The sequence below is a fragment of the Sebastes fasciatus genome, chromosome 23, assembly GCF_043250625.1.
Source record: "Sebastes fasciatus isolate fSebFas1 chromosome 23, fSebFas1.pri, whole genome shotgun sequence".
NCBI lineage: Eukaryota > Metazoa > Chordata > Actinopteri > Perciformes > Sebastidae > Sebastes > Sebastes fasciatus.
Window position 1 is genome coordinate 507,681 of NC_133817.1, and position 22,022 is coordinate 529,702.

At 41.1% G+C, this 22,022-nt stretch overlaps 1 protein-coding gene across 1 annotated transcript; it reads left to right on the top strand.

Moving 5' to 3' along the window:
• The first annotated feature begins 1,710 nt into the window (after nucleotides 1-1,710).
• dera (deoxyribose-phosphate aldolase (putative)) lies at nucleotides 1,711-16,917 on the top strand. Its single transcript, XM_074625625.1, has 9 exons — nucleotides 1,711-1,874; nucleotides 7,377-7,474; nucleotides 10,118-10,265; nucleotides 11,338-11,433; nucleotides 11,543-11,677; nucleotides 11,755-11,883; nucleotides 14,545-14,657; nucleotides 16,300-16,449; nucleotides 16,591-16,917. Exons 1-9 carry the CDS (start codon nucleotides 1,844-1,846, stop codon nucleotides 16,645-16,647), a joined length of 957 nt encoding a protein of 318 aa, XP_074481726.1. The 5' UTR covers nucleotides 1,711-1,843; the 3' UTR covers nucleotides 16,648-16,917.
• The last annotated feature ends 5,105 nt before the right edge of the window (nucleotides 16,918-22,022 follow it).

A 22,022-nucleotide genomic window follows, 5' to 3' on the forward strand; every position in this document is an offset into this window, starting at 1 on the left:
AGGAAGTTAATGGAAATCTTAGTTTCCCAGCTTTGATTCTCGCCTCTCGTCTGGCTGAATTACCTTTAAGACCACTCATAGATGTTTACTCTTGGTGTGTAAGGCGTAGACTTGCAGTATACTTGCAGTGTACTGGCTTGTTAAATGTTAAAGTGTTGGACCACACACACACACACTAACAAGTAGTTTCTGAGAGTCACACCTCCACTCCTGAGCTCAACATGAATCTCCTATTGAGGGTTTTTTTCACGAGGCCTATATAACAATACAAGGCCTCACTAACATACTGTATGTCTCCATAATATTATGCAGCAGCTCCATGGTAACGGTGCAGCGTTTGGCTCCGGCCTGGGCTCTCCCAGCCACAGATCCTATATGTGCCTCTGCATATACGTCTGGTATGCAACAATTACTCAAGCATGTAAAACTCTCGGGCTCGCTAACTGCTTGCAGGGCGAGAGCCTGTCTGCACATAGTGGCGCTTTAAAGGGGAACACCGCCCCAATGGAGAGCTCCAACATGTTATTTACAGAGTTCAATCAATGTTAGTGAACATGAGCTCCTCTCTCTCTCAAAGCCAGAAACCAGAGAAGGAAGTCTCAGACTGGTGATGTCATCGGGTAGAAAGAGTGGAGCTGCTCCATAGACGATGAATGGGAGACTGATTTAGTTTTCTTTTTTTATACTCAGATGAGCTTTATTCTATTGTAGTGTTGTCAGCTGGGAAACACAAAATGTTCCCATATACTCTCAGTGTCATCTAGAAAATCTCTCCCCATTCATTCTCTATAGAGCGGCTCCACTCTTTATACCTGATGACGTCACCAGTTTGAGTTTTAGCGCTCTAGTTGTTGGATTCTGGAGAGAGTTGTTCATGTTTAATAATCTTTTTTGGACTGTCGTAGACGGTATGACACGTATGAATTTTGAAAATGGACGTAGTTCCCCTTTAATGGCGTTCTGTTAAAATGCAAGACATTACGACACCTATTTATATTTAGGCCTATTTGTATTATTTGGACATGAGAACATCCTGGAAGAGTGTTAACGGCACAGGAAACTCAACAGCTCTGTTCTGGCTGTGCCTTTTTTTTTTTTTTTTTTTTTACAATACAATATTCACATAAAAATATTTTACAATATAAAAATAATATAAAAATAAATTATTAATTATACAACGAATAAACTGTAAGGAAAGGAAAAGATGAATAAAAACAAAATCAAAAAACAAACAAACATCCAGGGTCTGTTAAACAACTGGAATACATTTAAAATGTCTAAACAATTTAGAATTTTTGAGTTTTAAGTTATCAATCATGATTAAATATGATTTAAAATCAGTGTCTTTAAAAATAAAAAGGAGGGTATTATTTAAAGCCATATCATGTTATGTATATAATATTTTGCTGGAATAATAATCAATTTAATTATTGGTTGTGTTTGACTGCTTTTATTGTGGAGGGATTCCTCTTCCTGAACACACACAGCTCTCTTTTACTGTGGAGGGATTCCTCTTCCTGAACACACAGCTCTCTCTTACTGTGGAGGGATTCCTCTTCCTGAACATGCAGCTCTCTCTTACTGTGGAGGGATTCCTCTTCCTGAACATGCAGCTCTCTCTTACTGTGGAGGGATTCCTCTTCCTGAACATGCAGCTCTCTCTTACTGTGGAGGGATTCCTCTTCCTGAACACGCAGCGCTCTCTTACTGTGGAGGGATTCCTCTTCCTGCTGTGAGGAGCAGGAAGAGGAAGCAGTGTGCTGACAGCTCTCTGGTTAACGGTGTCTGGATCTACAGGAGAACAACTAGTGAATACTACAGATAATAAAGTGTGTAGTTCATCATGTCTGCCAGGAACCCTGGGATGAAGCTGGGTGAGTCTCTTTATGTTAACTGTAAAGTTAAAGCTACTTTAATCTTGACTGTAACAGAGTAGTAATGTGAGTTGTGTAACACATGTTGCTCTGACAGCTGCAGAGAACTGCTGACAGTTTAATGAGTAACACTGTAGGTTAATGACCTGCTGAACATCCACAGGTTAACCTAGAACTAATGCATACTGTAACTAATGCACACTGTAACTAATGCATACTGTAACTAATGCACACTGTAACTAATGCATACTGTAACTATAACACACTGTAACTATAACACACTGTAACTATAACACACTGTAACTATAACACACTGTAACTAATGCATACTGTAACTAATGCATACTGTAACTAATGCATACTGTAACTAATGCATACTGTAACTATAACACACTGTAACTATAACACACTGTAACTATAACACACTGTAACTATAACACACTGTAACTATAACACACTGTAACTAATGCATACTGTAACTAATGCATACTGTAACTAATGCACACTGTAACTATAACACACTGTAACTATAACACACTGTAACTATAACACACTGTAACTAATGCACACTGTAACTAATGCATACTGTAACTAATGCACACTGTAACTAATGCATACTGTAACTATAACACACTGTAACTATAACACACTGTAACTATAACACACTGTAACTATAACACACTGTAACTATAACACACTGTAACTAATGCATACTGTAACTAATGCACACTGTAACTATAACACACTGTAACTATAACACACTGTAACTATAACACACTGTAACTAATGCACACTGTAACTAATGCATACTGTAACTAATGCATACTGTAACTATAACACACTGTAACTATAACACACTGTAACTATAACACACTGTAACTAATGCACACTGTAACTAATGCATACTGTAACTAATGCATACTGTAACTATAACACACTGTAACTATAACACACTGTAACTATAACACACTGTAACTAATGCATACTGTAACTAATGCATACTGTAACTATAACACACTGTAACTATAACACACTGTAACTAATGCATACTGTAACTATAACACACTGTAACTATAACACACTGTAACTAATGCATACTGTAACTAATGCATACTGTAACTATAACACACTGTAACTATAACACACTGTAACTAAAACACACTGTAACTAATGCATACTGTAACTAATGCATACTGTAACTATAACACACTGTAACTAATGCATACTGTAACTATAACACACTGTAACTATAACACACTGTAACTAAAACACACTGTAACTAATGCACACTGTAACTAATGCATACTGTAACTATAACACACTGTAACTAATGCATACTGTAACTATAACACACTGTAACTATAACACACTGTAACTAATGCATACTGTAACTATAACACACTGTAACTATAACACACTGTAACTAATACACACTAACTAAAACACACTGTAACTATAACACACTGTAACTATAACACACTGTAACTATAACACACTGTAACTAATACACACTGTAACTAATACACACTGTAACTATAACACACTGTAACTAATGCATACTGTAACTAATGCATACTGTAACTATAACACACTGTAACTAAAACACACTGTAACTATAACACACTGTAACTATAACACACTGTAACTATAACACACTGTAACTAATGCATACTGTAACTATAACACACTGTAACTATAACACACTGTAACTATAACACACTGTAACTATAACACACTGTAACTAATACACACTGTAACTAATACACACTGTAACTATAACACACTGTAACTATAACACACTGTAACTATAACACACTGTAACTATAACACACTGTAACTAATGCATACTGTAACTAATGCATACTGTAACTAATGCACACTGTAACTAATGCACACTGTAACTAATGCATACTGTAACTATAACACACTGTAACTAAAACACACTGTAACTATAACACACTGTAACTATAACACACTGTAACTAATGCACACTGTAACTAATGCACACTGTAACTATAACACACTGTAACTATAACACACTGTAACTATAACACACTGTAACTATAACACACTGTAACTATAACACACTGTAACTAATGCACACTGTAACTAATGCACACTGTAACTAATGCATACTGTAACTATAACACACTGTAACTATAACACACTGTAACTATAACACACTGTAACTATAACACACTGTAACTAATGCACACTGTAACTAATGCATACTGTAACTATAATACACTGTAACTAATGCATACTGTAACTATAACACACTGTAACTATAACACACTGTAACTATAACACACTGTAACTATAACACACTGTAACTATAACACACTGTAACTATAACACACTAACTATAACACACTGTAACTAATGCACACTGTAACTAATGCACACTGTAACTAATGCATACTGTAACTATAACACACTGTAACTATAACACACTGTAACTATAACACACTGTAACTATAACACACTGTAACTAATGCACACTGTAACTAATGCATACTGTAACTATAACACACTGTAACTATAACACACTGTAACTAATACACACTGTAACTAATGCACACTGTAACTAATACACACTGTAACTATAACACACTGTAACTAATGCACACTGTAACTAATGCATACTGTAACTATAACACACTGTAACTAATGCATACTGTAACTATAACACACTGTAACTATAACACACTGTAACTAATGCACACTGTAACTAATGCATACTGTAACTATAATACACTGTAACTAATGCATACTGTAACTATAACACACTGTAACTATAACACACTAACTATAACACACTGTAACTATAACACACTGTAACTATAACACACTGTAACTAATGCACACTGTAACTAATGCATACTGTAACTATAACACACTGTAACTATAACACACTGTAACTATAACACACTGTAACTATAACACACTGTAACTAATGCACACTGTAACTAATACACACTGTAACTATAACACACTGTAACTAATGCACACTGTAACTAATACACACTGTAACTAATGCATACTGTAACTATAACACACTGTAACTAATGCATACTGTAACTATAACACACTGTAACTATAACACACTGTAACTATAACACACTGTAACTATAACACACTGTAACTATAACACACTGTAACTAATGCATACTGTAACTATAACACACTGTAACTAATGCATACTGTAACTATAACACACTGTAACTATAACACACTGTAACTAATGCACACTGTAACTAATGCATACTGTAACTATAATACACTGTAACTAATGCATACTGTAACTATAACACACTGTAACTATAACACACTAACTATAACACACTGTAACTATAACACACTGTAACTATAACACACTGTAACTAATGCACACTGTAACTAATGCATACTGTAACTATAACACACTGTAACTATAACACACTGTAACTATAACACACTGTAACTATAACACACTGTAACTATAACACACTGTAACTATAACACACTGTAACTAATGCACACTGTAACTATAACACTGTAACTATAACACACTGTAACTATAACACACTGTAACTATAACACACTGTAACTATAACACACTGTAACTATAACACACTGTAACTAATGCACACTGTAACTAATACACACTGTAACTATAACACACTGTAACTAATGCACACTGTAACTAATACACACTGTAACTAATGCATACTGTAACTATAACACACTGTAACTAATGCATACTGTAACTATAACACACTGTAACTATAACACACTGTAACTAATGCATACTGTAACTATAACACACTGTAACTATAACACACTGTAACTATAACACACTGTAACTATAACACACTGTAACTATAACACACTGTAACTAATGCACACTGTAACTAATGCACACTGTAACTAATGCATACTGTAACTATAACACACTGTAACTATAACACACTGTAACTATAACACACTGTAACTATAACACACTGTAACTAATGCACACTGTAACTAATGCACACTGTAACTATAACACACTGTAACTAATGCACACTGTAACTATAACACACTGTAACTAAAACACACTGTAACTAAAACACACTGTAACTAATACACACTGTAACTAAAACACACTGTAACTATAACACACTAACTATAACACACTGTAACTATAACACACTGTAACTATAACACACTGTAACTATAACACACTGTAACTATAACTAATACAGTCTGTATGTTACAGTCTGCACGTTACAGTCTGTATGTTACAGTCTGCACGTTACAGTCTGCATGTTACAGTCTGTATGTTAGTCTGTATGTTACAGTCTGCACGTTACAGTCTGCACGTTACAGTGTACGTTACAGTCTGTATGTTACAGTCTGCACGTTACAGTCTGCACGTTACAGTCTGCATGTTACAGTCTGTATGTTAGTCTGTATGTTACAGTCTGCACGTTACAGTCTGCACGTTACAGTGTACGTTACAGTCTGTATGTTACAGTCTGCATGTTACAGTCTGTACGTTACAGTCTGTATGTTACAGTCTGTATGTTACAGTCTGTATGTTACAGTCTGTATGTTACAGTCTGTATGTTACAGTCTGCACGTTACAGTCTGCACGTTACAGTCTGTATGTTACAGTCTGTATGTTACAGTCTGTACGTTACAGTCTGTATGTTAGTCTGTACGTTACAGTCTGCACGTTACAGTCTGCACGTTACAGTCTGTATGTTACAGTCTGCATATTACAGACTGTATCGTGCAGACTGTAACGTGCAGACTGTAACATGCAGACTATCTCTAGAAACACTGTCACTGTTGGGTGAAAGTTACAATGATATCTAGCGTGTTTTTACTGTCGCATACATTCACATACTGGTGGGTATTATGGGATGCGGCTGCTGTAGCTACGGTCAGACGGTGACGGTGTAATTGAGAACTCATGACAGACCAGCTCTCTCTGCTCAGCTGACTAGTTCTGTCTGTGTCACTTCTGTAAAGATACTCTCTGAGTCTGCACACTCTTTTAGTTTCAGCACCTTTGTCTTTACTCTCTCTGTCAAAGACTTGGCCTGTTTCTAGTTGACACAGATAGCTGGATGCTGGATGTGAAAGTGTACATATCAGTCCTTCTCTGCAGTACGCCACATGACAGCTGCCAGAAACACTGTCCACATCCTAGTTTATATGCACATGAATATTTTGTACTTCGTTGTGCCTGATGTGTTCCAGAGTTGTGTCAGCCTTTGGAAAATCCTCCTGTTTACCTTTCACTCTCCCAGAGTCACATGAGAACATCAGTCTCATCTGAGTGTTTGTGTGTCTGGTAGAACGACGGGTCGGGAACATGTTTAGCTTAGCATAAAGACTGGAAGCAGGGAGCTCAAATACAACCTCCAACTACTCCAAAGCTCTTATTTACTCCGTGTGGACGTTGTATATTTGTGCTACATATATATATATAGTTTTTTAGATTTATAAATAATGTGTTTTTCCCCTCTACAGACCTGGAGTGGGTCTCCAAAGTGAGAGTGAATACACATGCCGTCCTAAAGAGAGCTCAGCACATCCAAGGACAGAAGACACCCAAGAAACAGTGGCAGGTAGACCTCTCCTTTCAGTCTGTGTTACTCTGGACATATCCTCTCCTTTCAGTCTGTGTTACTCTGGACATATCCTCTCCTTTCAGTCTGTGTTACACTGGACATATCCTCTCCTTTCAGTCTGTGTTACACTGGACATATCCTCTCCTTTCAGTCTGTGTAACGCTGGACATATCCTCTCCTTTCAGTCTGTGTTACACTGGACATATCCTCTCCTTTCATTCTGTGTTACACTGGACATATCCTCTCCTTTCAGTCTGTGATACACTGGACATATCCTCTCCTTTCAGTCTGTGTTACACTGGACATATCCTCTCCTTTCAGTCTGTGTTACACTGGACATATCCTCTCCTTTCAGTCTGTGTAACGCTGGACATATCCTCTCCTTTCAGTCTGTGTTACACTGGACATATCCTCTCCTTTCAGTCTGTGTAACGCTGGACATATCCTCTCCTTTCAGTCTGTGTTACACTGGACATATCCTCTCCTTTCAGTCTGTGTTACACTGGACATATCCTCTCCTTTCAGTCTGTGTAACACTGGACATATCCTCTCCTTTCAGTCTGTGTTACTCTGGACATATCCTCTCCTTTCAGTCTGTGTTACTCTGGACATATCCTCTCCTTTCAGTCTGTGTAACGCTGGACATATCCTCTCCTTTCAGTCTGTGTAACACTGGACATATCCTCTCCTTTCAGTCTGTGTAACGCTGGACATATCCTCTCCTTTCAGTCTGTGTTACTCTGGACATATCCTCTCCTTTCAGTCTGTGTTACTCTGGACATATCCTCTCCTTTCAGTCTGTGTAACGCTGGACATATCCTCTCCTTTCAGTCTGTGTTACACTGGACATATCCTCTCCTTTCATTCTGTGTTACACTGGACATATCCTCTCCTTTCAGTCTGTGATACACTGGACATATCCTCTCCTTTCAGTCTGTGATACACTGGACATATCCTCTCCTTTCAGTCTGTGTTACACTGGACATATCCTCTCCTTTCAGTCTGTGTAACGCTGGACATATCCTCTCCTTTCATTCTGTGTTACACTGGACATATCCTCTCCTTTCAGTCTGTGATACACTGGACATATCCTCTCCTTTCAGTCTGTGTTACACTGGACATATCCTCTCCTTTCAGTCTGTGTTACACTGGACATATCCTCTCCTTTCAGTCTGTGTAACGCTGGACATATCCTCTCCTTTCAGTCTGTGTTACTCTGGACATATCCTCTCCTTTCATTCTGTGTTACACTGGACATATCCTCTCCTTTCAGTCTGTGATACACTGGACATATCCTCTCCTTTCAGTCTGTGATACACTGGACATATCCTCTCCTTTCAGTCTGTGATACACTGGACATATCCTCTCCTTTCAGTCTGTGATACACTGGACATATCCTCTCCTTTCAGTCTGTGTATCACTGGACATATCCTCTCCTTTCAGTCTGTGTTACTCTGGACATATCCTCTCCTTTCAGTCTGTGTAACGCTGGACATATCCTCTCCTTTAAGTCTGTGTTACACTGGACATATCCTCTCCTTTCAGTCTGTGTATCACTGGACATATCCTCTCCTTTCAGTCTGTGTAACACTGGACATATCCTCTCCTTTCAGTCTGTGTAACGCTGGACATATCCTCTCCTTTCAGTCTGTGTATCACTGGACATATCCTCTCCTTTCAGTCTGTGTAACACTGGACATATCCTCTCCTTTCAGTCTGTGTAACGCTGGACATATCCTCTCCTTTCAGTCTGTGTTACTCTGGACATATCCTCTCCTTTCAGTCTGTGTAACACTGGACATATCCTCTCCTTTCAGTCTGTGTTACACTGGACATATCCTCTCCTTTCAGTCTGTGTATCACTGGACATATCCTCTCCTTTCAGTCTGTGTTACTCTGGACATATCCTCTCCTTTCAGTCTGTGATACACTGGACATATCCTCTCCTTTCAGTCTGTGTAACACTGGACATATCCTCTCCTTTCAGTCTGTGTAACACTGGACATATCCTCTCCTTTCAGTCTGTGTAACACTGGACATATCCTCTCCTTTCAGTCTGTGATACACTGGACATATCCTCTCCTTTCAGTCTGTGATACACTGGACATATCCTCTCCTTTCAGTCTGTGATACACTGGACATATCCTCTCCTTTCAGTCTGTGTAACACTGGACATATCCTGAGGCATGGTGACCAAACAGCACAATACTACTTTAAAAGATAATTACATAAACATGACACATGAATATGTCTCTACCTGTCTCTACCTGTCTCTACCTGTCTCTACCTGTCTCTACCTGTCTCTACCTGTCTCTACCTGTCTCTACCTGTATGTACCTGTCTGCATATGCAGGTTAATGTCCCTCTACTCACCGTGCAAATGTGGTCACATAACAACAGTATGGGTTGTATAGTATTACATCTTCTAACCCAGTACATGTCATCTTATACTGCAGTATTGTTGTATAATAAACGTTCTGGACATCAGTTAAGAAACTCTTCTCTTCATAGATATGAGACAACAGATGTCACAGTATAACCCTCACTGTTCATTTGACCAAGCTTCTGTCAGCGGTGACATCGAGCTCTGAAGACGGAGACTAGACTATTTGCCGTGACGTGGGTGTGTTTGTCCTGCAGGCCGCCTGGCTGCTGAAGGCCGTCACCTGCATCGACCTGACGACTCTCGCTGGAGACGATACGCCGTCCAACGTCCATCGGCTGTGTCTGAAAGCCATCCAGCCGGTCCGATACGACCTGCTCAAGACGATGGATATGCACGACAAAGGTCTGCTACCAGAACACTACTGTACACATGAAGAGCAGGTTCAGTCACTGCAGCTACTGTAAACGTACTGATACGACCGCTGTGAGGTGTTAGGAGGTTGTATTTAATGAATTAAGAATGCTGATTATGAAATATTTACTGGTTAAACATGACTTGGAATGCAAGTTCTGAGGTCTGGAGCACAGTTCTAGTTCTAGTTGTTCACACGGTGCAGCAACGTTTCAACATAAAGCATTTAAAGTCTCAGTGTTCCTGTCTGTCGAGGCTTCCTCCAGGCATTCATCCTTCCTCACAGCTTCACCAATTCAGACAACTCTTTCACAGACACCTCTGCACAAATACTCCATAAACCACAGCTGCATTCTGTTCTGTAACTATTATAAATAAAACTATTATAATAAAACTACAGGGAGAATTAAAGAACAAATCAAATGTTTAACACATTATAACAATCATCACTCATTATTATCTTGATGAATCAGTTCATTCTTCAGTCTATGAGATGTCAGAAAATAGTCAGAACTGCTGATCCCAGAACCCCCGAGACAAAACTAGACATCTTTAAATGGCTTATTTTAACAATTTAAAAGCCAAAGATATAGTATATCAAACAGAGAAAAGCATACAGTTGTTTTTGCTTGAGAAAGGATTTTTGATAATTGATCAGTTATCAGAATGGTTGCTATTTAATCCTCTTTTGATTGACTAACTGATTCATTGTTTGACATAAAGATATAATCCAGGTTTATTTGAGTCTTATTTTCATAGTTTTGTCATCATCATATCGATCAGTAATAATAACATTAAGAGCTCGGGGAACACGCTGACTCACAAACACCAGCAGTCAGACAGGGTGTGGTGGTTAAGGGGTTAATCAAACCTATTTGGACGAGCCGGTGAAGGTGAACAGTAAACATTCACCAGCAGCTCTGGAGCTCTGGAGCCGGTTCAGCAGCTTCACATCGTCTGTTCAGAGCTGATTCAACCTGCAGAGGGCGACACAGACCAGCTCATCACCACGTCTCTTCTCTGCTCTGCTTCCTGTGATGTGATGTGTTGTGTTGTGTATCAGGAGTGACTACAGCAGCAGTGTGTGTGTATCCATCCCGCGTGGCTGATGCCGTCAAATCACTAAAAGCAGCCAACTCCAGCCTCCCTGTTGCCTCCGGTAAGTCACCTGATGCAGTAACCAGAGTGTGTCGTGTACCTCCAGTATAGAAACTGAATCAGACTTGTGTTGTCCCTCGTCTCCCTCGTCTCCCTCGTCTCCCTCCCAGTGGCCACTGGTTTCCCAGCAGGGCAGACGCCGCTGGAGACACGCCTGCAGGAAGTCCGCTTGGCCGTGGCTGACGGCGCCACGGAGATCGACATCGTCATCAACAGGACGCTCGCCATCACGGGACAGTGGGAAGGTAAAGCTGAGGACACACTGATGGGATGGGATGTGATCATGGATCATGGATTGAGTGTGTCCTTTCTCCCTCTACAGCCATGTATGATGAGATCCGTCAGTTCAGGGAGGCCTGTGGAGACGCCCACATGAAGAGCATCCTGGCTATCGGAGAGCTGGGCACCTTCACCAACGTCTACAAGGCCAGTCTGGTCGCCATGATGGCTGGTACGTCTCACCACCGTCTCACCGTGACACAACAACCTGCTCTGACATGGTTCAGTGTCGCTCACAGTCACAGTTTGGACTGCGTGTTAAATACAGATAGACTTTTTCTTTGGTGAGTAGAGGATGGAGAGATTTAGCTGCATCGGTACATTACACCAACAATACAAACATGTTTCCACGGTGTAGGAAGAGTCAGGCTGGAACCTGAACGGCAGCTGGAGAACACCTTCTGTGACCGAACCTCTGTCTAACAGCAGGGGGTCTGCCAGTCCTGGACAAGTCTTTAAATGACTCAACTTATTGATCTAGGTTCAAGTCTTTAAATGAAACCGTACATGCTGAATGTTCTCTAATAGTTCAGTTTGAAATATTCAGAAAGTAAAGTCAGAAGGTAAAGTGGGCTTTCCTGAAGAACCTCTAGTTTAACGTCAGTAAACCGGCAGCACCAACCTCCAGACCTCTGCAGCAGTTTACCCCGGTCCACACTGCCGAGCTTTAACAGCAGCAGTAGCTCCTGTTGAATGATAGAACACATCTGATGTTGCCTTCATACGTCAGGCATAATAATATGTAATCATAATAAATAATCATGTTTAGGCTTGTTATGTTTATGGACATAGTCAGTGTATGACCTACAGTAGATGGAGTTTGGAGAAACAGACAGGAGTTCCAGCACGGGAGGCAAGCAATGTACTGCTGTGGTCTTTGTGTTTAGCAATGCAGTTCATCTGTCTGATATACACACAAAGCATTTCTTCTTTCCACCTATTCAGGAAAATTAAAATGTACCACTTTTGACAGTATTACAGTTTAGCTTCCAGCTTTTCTAGCTTAATGTATTTCAGCTCTTAGCTTCTTTAGCTAATGCAGTTCAGCTTCCACCTCTGCCAGTTGTACATGTCATCTTCTAGGGTTTTCAGCAGTGCAATGCATTTGAGCTTTAACATTTTTAGGCAAGTCATTTCACATTTCTGCATTTTCAGCTATGCTTTGCAAGACGCATTTTAGACACCTAATTATTTATACTTTGCCGTCAGAAAGCTTTGAGACAGGGAACTGAAGCCGTTATCTCTGCTCTCTTCAGAGCCACCAGACTCCATTGATAAAAACACGTCATTCTACCTCTCTGAACGCAGGAGTTGCTGATCTACTGCTGCAGCGATCGGTTAGTTAGTTAGTGTTATTGTGTGACTTTGGTGAATCTAAACTAACCCTCTAATACACCAAAGTCTCAAAACACAGGTGACCTACACTTGATACTGTCTCTGATGCAGGCTGTAAGCTGCAGCTGCTGCTCGCGCTACGTGTACGCCTCTCCCGTGTAGACACAGAGTGAGACTGTGTGTTTCTGAGTGTTCCTCCTCAGTCAGCAGCTGGAGGTAAATAGGAGTTTGTCTGCAGGCTGATGGATCTCTGTGGTGAACTGAGATGTCACAAATCAACTTGTGTTAAAGTGATGATATCAGCGTCTGAGAGGGCTCGTAGAGGGACGACCCACACAGCTCGCTGGATTTCATTAGCTCCACCGTCTCAGCCTCGTTACCGCCGGCTCTGCTCGTACAGTACCGCTGGATCAGACCGCTGTGATAGAAGGGCTCGCAGGCCAACGTGCACATGTTTCAGCTGTTAACTGAAGTCCGACATCGGTCTGATGTCCATGTATCACCAGAGAGGTTTGAAGAGGTGAAGGCCTGGTGTAATTCCAGCGGTCATCCGGCTTGTGGCGCTGCTGCTTAGCTTTTTCTTTTGCCTATTGCGAACCTGATGAGTGGAGCCCTCCCTCTCTCATGCACACACACACACACACACACACACACACACTAGCTTAACTAGCCATCACATAATAAGCCGATTACAGAACCAAATTGTCAGGGGCTCTGATAGAGATCATTATTAAAATGCATTGCTTTTGTCGCCACCCTCGCTCCTTAATCTCCTCTTGTTCCTATGAATTGCGTATGAGATTCCTGAAATTGAATGATAATTTCACCTATTAATCTCTGATGCAGGCTATTTTACTCTGCTGTTCCCCGCCAGTATCCCCCTGCCCACGCAAATGAATAGAGCTTCATTACCGCCACCCGCATTTAATAACCGTTATCCATTATCTGGTAATTAAGACTCCCCAGAACGAATCTTAAGGATTATGCCAGTTTGAGGAAGAGGGGAGAGAGGCTGAGAGAAAGACCTGACTGGAAGAATACATGGAACATGTCTTTAATGAACTGGAAAATGTTCATCTTGTTCTGTTCAGTAATGAACAGTCATTATCCACCAGGGAGGCAGAAGGGATGGCTCTTTTCCTGTCTTTCCTGCAGCCTGCAGTTTGTGGGTAATCTATTAAAGAGTGTCATTTCATCTTCTATTTTTATCAGGAAAGCTGATAAAACATAATTGGCTGTGAAGGAAGGGAAGGAGAAATGAAGGCTTTTATTGATGAGCGTGCAGCTGCCCCGCGTTAGCCGTCATCAGCCGCAGCATATGTTCCAGACCGTCAGAGTAATGCCCCGTCCGTCTCCGAGCTCTGCACCGCGCTGCGTCCGCAGCTTCAGCAGCTCCAGCAGCTTCATCTCCTCTTCAGTCTCTCTTGTAGCGGCGGGACTCTGGAAACATACATATAGATAAACGTATGACTACATGTCACCTGTTTCATCCCGACAGGTTCGGACTTCATCAAGACGTCCACGGGAAAGGAGTCCGTCAACGCCACCTACCCTGTTGCCATAGTGATGGTGAGGGCCATCCGGGCCTACTTCCTGTGTACGGGCCACAAGGTACAGTACTTCCTCCTGCCTTATTCTGGAGCTGGTGGATGAGGAGAAGCTCCGCTACAGATCAGCTGCATGCAGGTCGTCTCATTTATTAGCTCCATTCAGCAACCAGCTAGAATTATAATTATAATAGTTCTCATTTATGTTATTGTTTCATTAATACAATAAACCCTCTGCAGACTAGACAGTGGGAAGCTGTTACACACATCCATCATGGCAGAAGGTGGAAGAATGCAGTGACAGAACTAGTCAACGATACTTCAGACCAGCAGCCAAAGAGTTTTTTAGTAGCCTGCATTTTATGTCAGTAAATCATTTTTATTTAACGTTAGCCAACATAATTAGCTGGCTGATGGACACACTCTTATTTAACCTGGTTTAAACATACAACCATGTCAATCATCAGATTGATTTGATGATCCTGTAAGGTGTGCAGCCCGTTACTAGGAGGGGGGGACACAAAAGAGAAGTAGAGGCTGGCTAAAGATGTGCACAATCAAAATCAAAACACCCAACCCAACATAACCCCAGAGAGCCAACTGAAGGTGTTGACCCTCTGCAGACACACAACCAACTGAGCAGCCAACCTGCTGATATAGCCTCCCAGCCAGGCTGATTATCGGCAGCTGAGGGGGATCACAGGTGATGAGCAAGGAGAGAGAGAAACCTGCAGAACCAGATCTCTTATCATCCCTCTGACCAGAACACAATGCAAATCAGAAATAAAAACAAACCAATAAATTACTTTTTAAAATAAAAAATGTTTTGAATAAATTATAAATTTGTGAACAAAAATATACAAATTACTTTGATGTTTGATTTATGTTAAAGGTCACTTTGAAGGATTAACTCATGACTCAGGCCCCGTTCAGACCCGGTAGTAAGATGCGTCCTCAGTGATCGTGGACAGTTTTAAGGACGTCTGTTCACACCTGGTATTAGAATGAGTCTCCAGTGATCACAGGTAATAACTCCTGATGAGCAAGGCTCAGAGAAACCTGCAGAACCAGATCTCTCATGATCCCTCTGACCAGAACAGAACCCGCCGGTCTCCCCTTTACAGACACGTCCACTGTATGATAATCACATGCCGTGATTATCATACAGTACAAATCTGAAGTCTAAAATGATGTGTTTCTGGTGTGTTCTTTATACTATGACAGCTTTCCTAAAATTACATTTTAAATTAATTGCTTACAGTACAGCAATATGTCACAATATATTGAATCATTACCCCTGTACCATAATATAATATATAATATGATAATATGTATCGACAGATTCTTCACAATTTAGTTTTTGCATTTCTTCAAGAAAAAAAAAAAAAAATCACCTGACAACTTTTAATTTTTTTTCATGTTTCACAGATAAAAAAAAATTTAAAGAAGTTGAAAAGATGATTCTGTCATTGAGTCATAAACAGGAGAGGAAACTATTTAATCAGACTTTAACAATAGTCACCAGAATGTTTTAGCAGTTAAACTCTTATAGGATACAGCCTTAACGTTCAGAGTGTAACCACGCTGCAGGTGAAGTGATGTCCTGTTGACAGAGCTGTGTGTGTGCGTGTGTGCGTGTGTGTGTGTCTGTCTGTGTGTGTGTGTGTGTGTGTGTCTGTGTCTGTGTGTGTGTGTCCGTCCCTCAGGTGGGCTTTAAGCCAGCGGGGGGGATCCGGACGGCTCAGGAGTCTCTGGTGTGGCTCAGTCTGATCAAAGAGGAGCTGGGCAACGACTGGCTCTCTCCTCTCCTGTTCCGCCTCGGAGCCAGCAGCCTGCTCGCTGACATCGAGAGGCAGGTGAGGTTTCACGCACGCACACGCAAACGCACACACACACGCACACGCACGCACACACACACGCACACACGCACACTGTTTCCATAGCTTACTTTTCTGCATATGCGTGAGTTGTTTATTTCTTGATTTATTCTTGTACAGATCTACCATCACGTGACCGGACAGTACGCAGCCTTTCATGAGCTGCCCATGGCCTGAAGCTGTGGACTTCCTGTTCTACCGACCAATCAGAACCTCAGACTCACCACACGAGCCTCTCAGTGTCTCATCCAGGCAGAACCCGTCTACTCTGTTAACCACACTCATGTTCAGGGCTTTGACTGAAGGCTGGGGTTAATGTCTAATATACTAATGTACTAATGTAGTACACTAATGTGCTGATACAGACGGTGTACGTATGAAGAAACTAACAGGTGAACAGACTTTGTCTCAGTATTTTGTTACACACATAATAAAGTGTTTCTCATGTATCTGGAGTTAAACTGGATGTGTTTCATGTGAAGCAGGATAAAGTAGAGATTTAGAGTTAATAATGAAGAATTAAGAAAATAATATTAATACATTTCTCCTTCAGATCCTGAAAGTCTTAAATTTGAACTCTGGTGCTCGCTGATCTTTAAAGAATAAAATCTATATATGTGTAAAGATGATAACGGACTCCTCTTCTCACCACGACCACCGACGGTTACGGTTCAGAACAGCAGAGAGATATCACTCAGAAACATCTCACATGCAGAGAGATTTGATTGATTACTGTCGGGATGTAAAGAGAATGTTTCTGAAGAAGATCACCGACTCTAGTTTTAGATTGAGACACCTTTGTTTCTGTAAATATGAGAACAGATTGGAACGGCATGCAGGGATCACCTCTCTGTTCATGTTCAGCGTCGGTAGATGACGTCCTGAGAGCTTCCATCACATCCACGAAGCCTTTGGTCGGCGCTGCTTCGTGTGATTCCTCAGATGCTCGTTCGGTCTCTGACCGGTCCCGGCGATGTGTGCTGAATCTGTTATGGAGGCTTCCTTTGCTCTTAATTTCATTAGCGGGGAAGCTCGTCGTACTGCGGAGCGCTGGGGATTAATCAGGGGTTAAGTGAGTTTAAAAGATCTGATTGAACAGATCACAAATGTGAGGCTTCATCTGAAGAGCCAAAACTTTCTTCTTCCTTTTCTTCTTTAATTACGATATCACAGACGTTGACCTTGACCGGAACAGAGGATAAATGAGTGAATTAATTGTGGGGGGGGAAGAGTGTGAGCTTTTGGGGGAGAAATGTTGGATTTGATAGTTAAACTCACGGGAGAGGGAGGGTTGGCTTCAGGACGCCGGTGGAAGAGCTGGGAATGAGGCCATGCTCTGTTGGGGCCGTGTTGGTTTGACAAGGTCAGATACACAACTTTAAATGTTAGAACCTGTCTATCTATCTACACAGTTTATACTGGAGGACAAATATATATAATATATATAATAAATAACACAAAGCTTTGAAATGAATGTGTGTTTGTCTGCTGCTATATACGTGGTGTTACTGAGCCCAGGAGGAGACATGGAGGGAACAAATAGAAGATAAAACAGTACTTGTAGGATCCTGCATCTCCTGAATGTCAGCTGGATTATATGAACTCTGTTGGTTCCTTATGAGCGTCGCTCCGGCAGCACTACACCTGTGGTTGAAAGCTCTGGAAAAAGAATTCAAGTGGACATTTTTTTTTTTAGTCCAATACCTATTTCCATGGTCAAAAATGAACTTTGATGCTTCAGGATCCGAGTTTCAGACGCCTTCCATCACCGCTGGTGAAGCTGCAGATGAATCAACGGTGAAGCTGCAGATGAATCAACGGTGAAGCTGTAGATGAATCAACGGTGAAGCTGTAGATGAATCAACGGTGAAGCTGCAGATGAATCAACGGTGAAGCTGCAGATGAATCAACGGTGAAGCTGTAGATGAATCAACGGTGAAGCTGTAGATGAATCAACGGTGAAGCTGCAGATGAATCAACGGTGAAGCTGTAGATGAATCAACGGTGAAGCTGTAGATGAATCAACGGTGAAGCTGCAGATGAATCAACGGTGAAGCTGTAGATGAATCAACGGTGAAGCTGCAGATGAATCAACGGTGAAGCTGTAGATGAATCAACGTCTTGATTCTTCTGTTTTGCTGCTGATCTTCTGCTGGCAGCTGTCTGATGTCATTCATATCTGTAAACTCACCAGTGTTTGGCCTACAGGTGTGATTTATTGAGAGTGAAACCGTTTATGATGATGATGACATCTCTGATGTTAAAGAATGATGCAAACTGTTGGATGACTTTGCAGCAAAAATAGTTTTTCTTTTGGTTTCCTCCCAGGAGATAACCCCCCCCCCCTCCGTCTCCTCCGTCTGCCTCTCTGTGAGGGGGGGAAGCAGGGTGATGGAGTGAGCGTCTGCAGTCTGCTCTTGATGGATTAGTCCCACTTACGTAAAGGCATGTAGATCATCTCAAATCTGGACCATCGGTCAGCACGCTGCCACTTGATAAGACAGAGGAACGACGGAGGAACGACGCAGGAACGGAGGCTGGAACCTGATTCTGCTTGATTGATTCCTGAGGCCATCCATAAAGATCCCTATCACGCACACACACGCGCACATGCAGGCACACACGCACACACTGCTGTAGGATCATTAAAAGGTATGCTTCACCTGTTCTGAATGTCCACACCATGTTAACCTCCTCCTGGCTACATACATGTCCCTGCGTCCCACTGCGTCCCACTGCGTCCCACTATGTCTCCCTCCAACGAGACATTCATGGTGCCGTCGCTTCAGAACGTTTCTATAGAGAAATATTATTATATATATATTGTATATTTCTATAGAGAAGTATTTCTATAGATCCTCCATCGTTGGCTCCCGTCGTTCAACGTTTTGTCGGAGGACAGTCACATCTTCGTCCGTCTGACAGATTCTCTCCTCGAGTGTGACGATGAATCCTCTTTAATTCCGTTACCTGCTTCCATCCTATGGGCAGATTGTCTGGTGCTAAATCCTCCTTCAGTATGAGGCTGTATGTGGCTGTTTGTCGGCCGATGGCTCCTGCGTCATCGTCGACCTTGGCGGTGCTAGCGTGAATGCTATCCGCGTGGTTTTGCCCCTGAAGGCGTCGTCGATGATCGTCGTCCCGTTTTAGAGTTTTTTGGTGTCATAGTTTCTGCCAGAGCTTTTCCAAAACTTTAGAATAAATGTATTCGAGCCGTCAGTCGCTTTCCAGGTGTTCAGAACGTTAGTCACGGTCAAAGTCACAGCGAAGTGTCAGCATCACGCCATAACACCATAACGCCATAACACCATAACCGGAAGTCCTCTGAGAGAACGTTTCTATAGAAACCCAAAGTGTTCAATATTTAACTTATTGATATGAAAAATAAACATGATTTTCCCTCCAATTCAGGGAATATTATTATTATTATTATTATTATTATTATTATTATCATTATTATCATTATTATTATTATCATTATTATAATAGTTATTATTATTATATTCAGGAGAATATCAATCAAAGTAGTGTTGGTTTATTTATTTTACGAAATCATGATTTCCCCTCCAATTTATGCAATTCCAAACAAAGTGGTGTTGGGTTGTTATTATTGTTATTATTGTTATTATTATTATATTCAGGAGAATATCAATCAAAATAGTGTTGGTTTATTTATTTTTAGATTTTTTTAAAATAAATGAACTTCATATTCTCTGAATAAATACAGATAAAATATGTAAAATAATCATGACTTTGTGAAATAATATAAGATTTTTTTAAAACTCATTATTATAAAATATGAACCAGTTATGTGATTGGCTGTCTGATCTTTTCGGCTGACGCCACTCTGTGTCAGAAAAATGGAAAAAATAGATGATGAAATAAAACATTTTGTAATAATGATAATAATAATAATAATAATAATAATAATAATAATAATAATAATAATAATAATAATAATAACATAGATGATGAAATGCTGGAAACAAATGAGCTGCAATAAACTCTATTCTGTTCTTGTGAAATATTTCATCAAAATGAGCTCAGTTAAAATAATAAAACATTCCTTGTTTTAGATTTTGTCTGTTTATTCCTATGATTATGATTGTGTCTTATTTTTGTATTTAGTATTGGAAATCCCTCCACTCCATACATCAATCCTTTTAATCACAGCAACAACTAGAACCTGTGGAAGACCAGAGTTATTCGTTCTGATGATGTCACCATTGAGTCTGGATATGTATTTAGCTTTTGAACCAACACGACGCTGGTTGCTCACATTCATCTGCCTCATTACAGGTCAGATAGAGACGAAGCGTAACCGTGACACGACGTTCTGGTTCCATGTGACCCCGGTGAGGAGTCTCCTGACCTCCCAGCAAGTCCACAGCTGCTCTACTGGACACCAGGAGGCTCTTTGATGGGAATGGACGGTGTGTTATTTAACAGGTCTGTTGGCTCTTTCATTCTCTCTGAGGATCACGTAGGTTCAGATAAACAACCAGCAGCAGCAGCAGCAGCAGCAGCAGCAGCAGCAGCAGCAGCAGCGGCGGCAGCCGGGCCCATCCAGTCGCTCACACCTGACAAACCGGCTCGCTCAGATTGATTGGTTTCCTGTTGTTTAATTCATCAGTGTTTCTTTAGCCTGAAGCAGGTGTGAAAAACAACACGCTCTGAGTTTATGATGGCGTGGCGTGGGGGGGGTAATGTCCTGACCATCCGTTAGGAGTCACAGCCTGACGTATCATGCAGAAGATACACTATGCACATGCTTTTATTAATAATATCCCAGGATGCAGCTCTGCTGTTGGAGCGATGTCAGTGTGTGTGACTGATATTCCTTCTCATGTCCGCTGGACGAAGCATCATTTCACATTTAGTCAAAATGAACTCTATATATATAAATTATATATTGTCACAAACTGACAAAAAGGGAGTCCACACAAGGTGATATATATATAAAAACAAACTATTTATTAAACTGAGGTTGACATAAAGTGAACGATGGAGTGTGTGGATCAGTAATGGATGTGGAGGCGTTGAAGGTGTAGAACTAAACAAAGGTGATGTCAGGTGGATGTGTCTGCAGGAACACAGACAGACAGACAGACAGACAGACAGTGAGTGCATGGGGCAGCTCTATAGCCTTGAAGACCCGGGTGAGCTCAATCCAGCTGACGATCCCCCCTCGTCAAGGAGAGGAAAACATGCACATTCTCAAAGCTGTCTGTGGTGCTGGGAGTAGATCAACTCCAACGTGCACTTTTTCAAATACAAAATGACTTTTCTCTGCTTTATTAGTCAACGCTTCGGTCAACAAGGACCTTCATCAGGACACTGAGAGGATAACATGGAGGTGTGTGTTCTTTAAACACCAAATCAATATGATTGGATGATTGATTGAAGTGTCTGCCATCCCTATTGGTTGAGGAAGTGACATCATCACATATCCATGCACCATGAAAAAGAGAAGAGAAGAAAAATACATGTCCAACAAAGGTAGATAGCGAGCTCCTTGTTGGAGACCCCTGTGTGCGCTAGACAGATTCAGA

Bases quoted from the DNA above. Each gene is read 5' to 3' on its own strand.
- dera (XM_074625625.1), top strand. From the start codon at position 1,844: ATGTCTGCCAGGAACCCTGGGATGAAGCTGG. The intron at 11,678-11,754 runs GTAAAGCTGAGG...CTCCCTCTACAG, and splicing joins CATCACGGGACAGTGGGAAG to CCATGTATGATGAGATCCGT. The intron at 11,884-14,544 runs GTACGTCTCACC...TCATCCCGACAG, and splicing joins TCTGGTCGCCATGATGGCTG to GTTCGGACTTCATCAAGACG.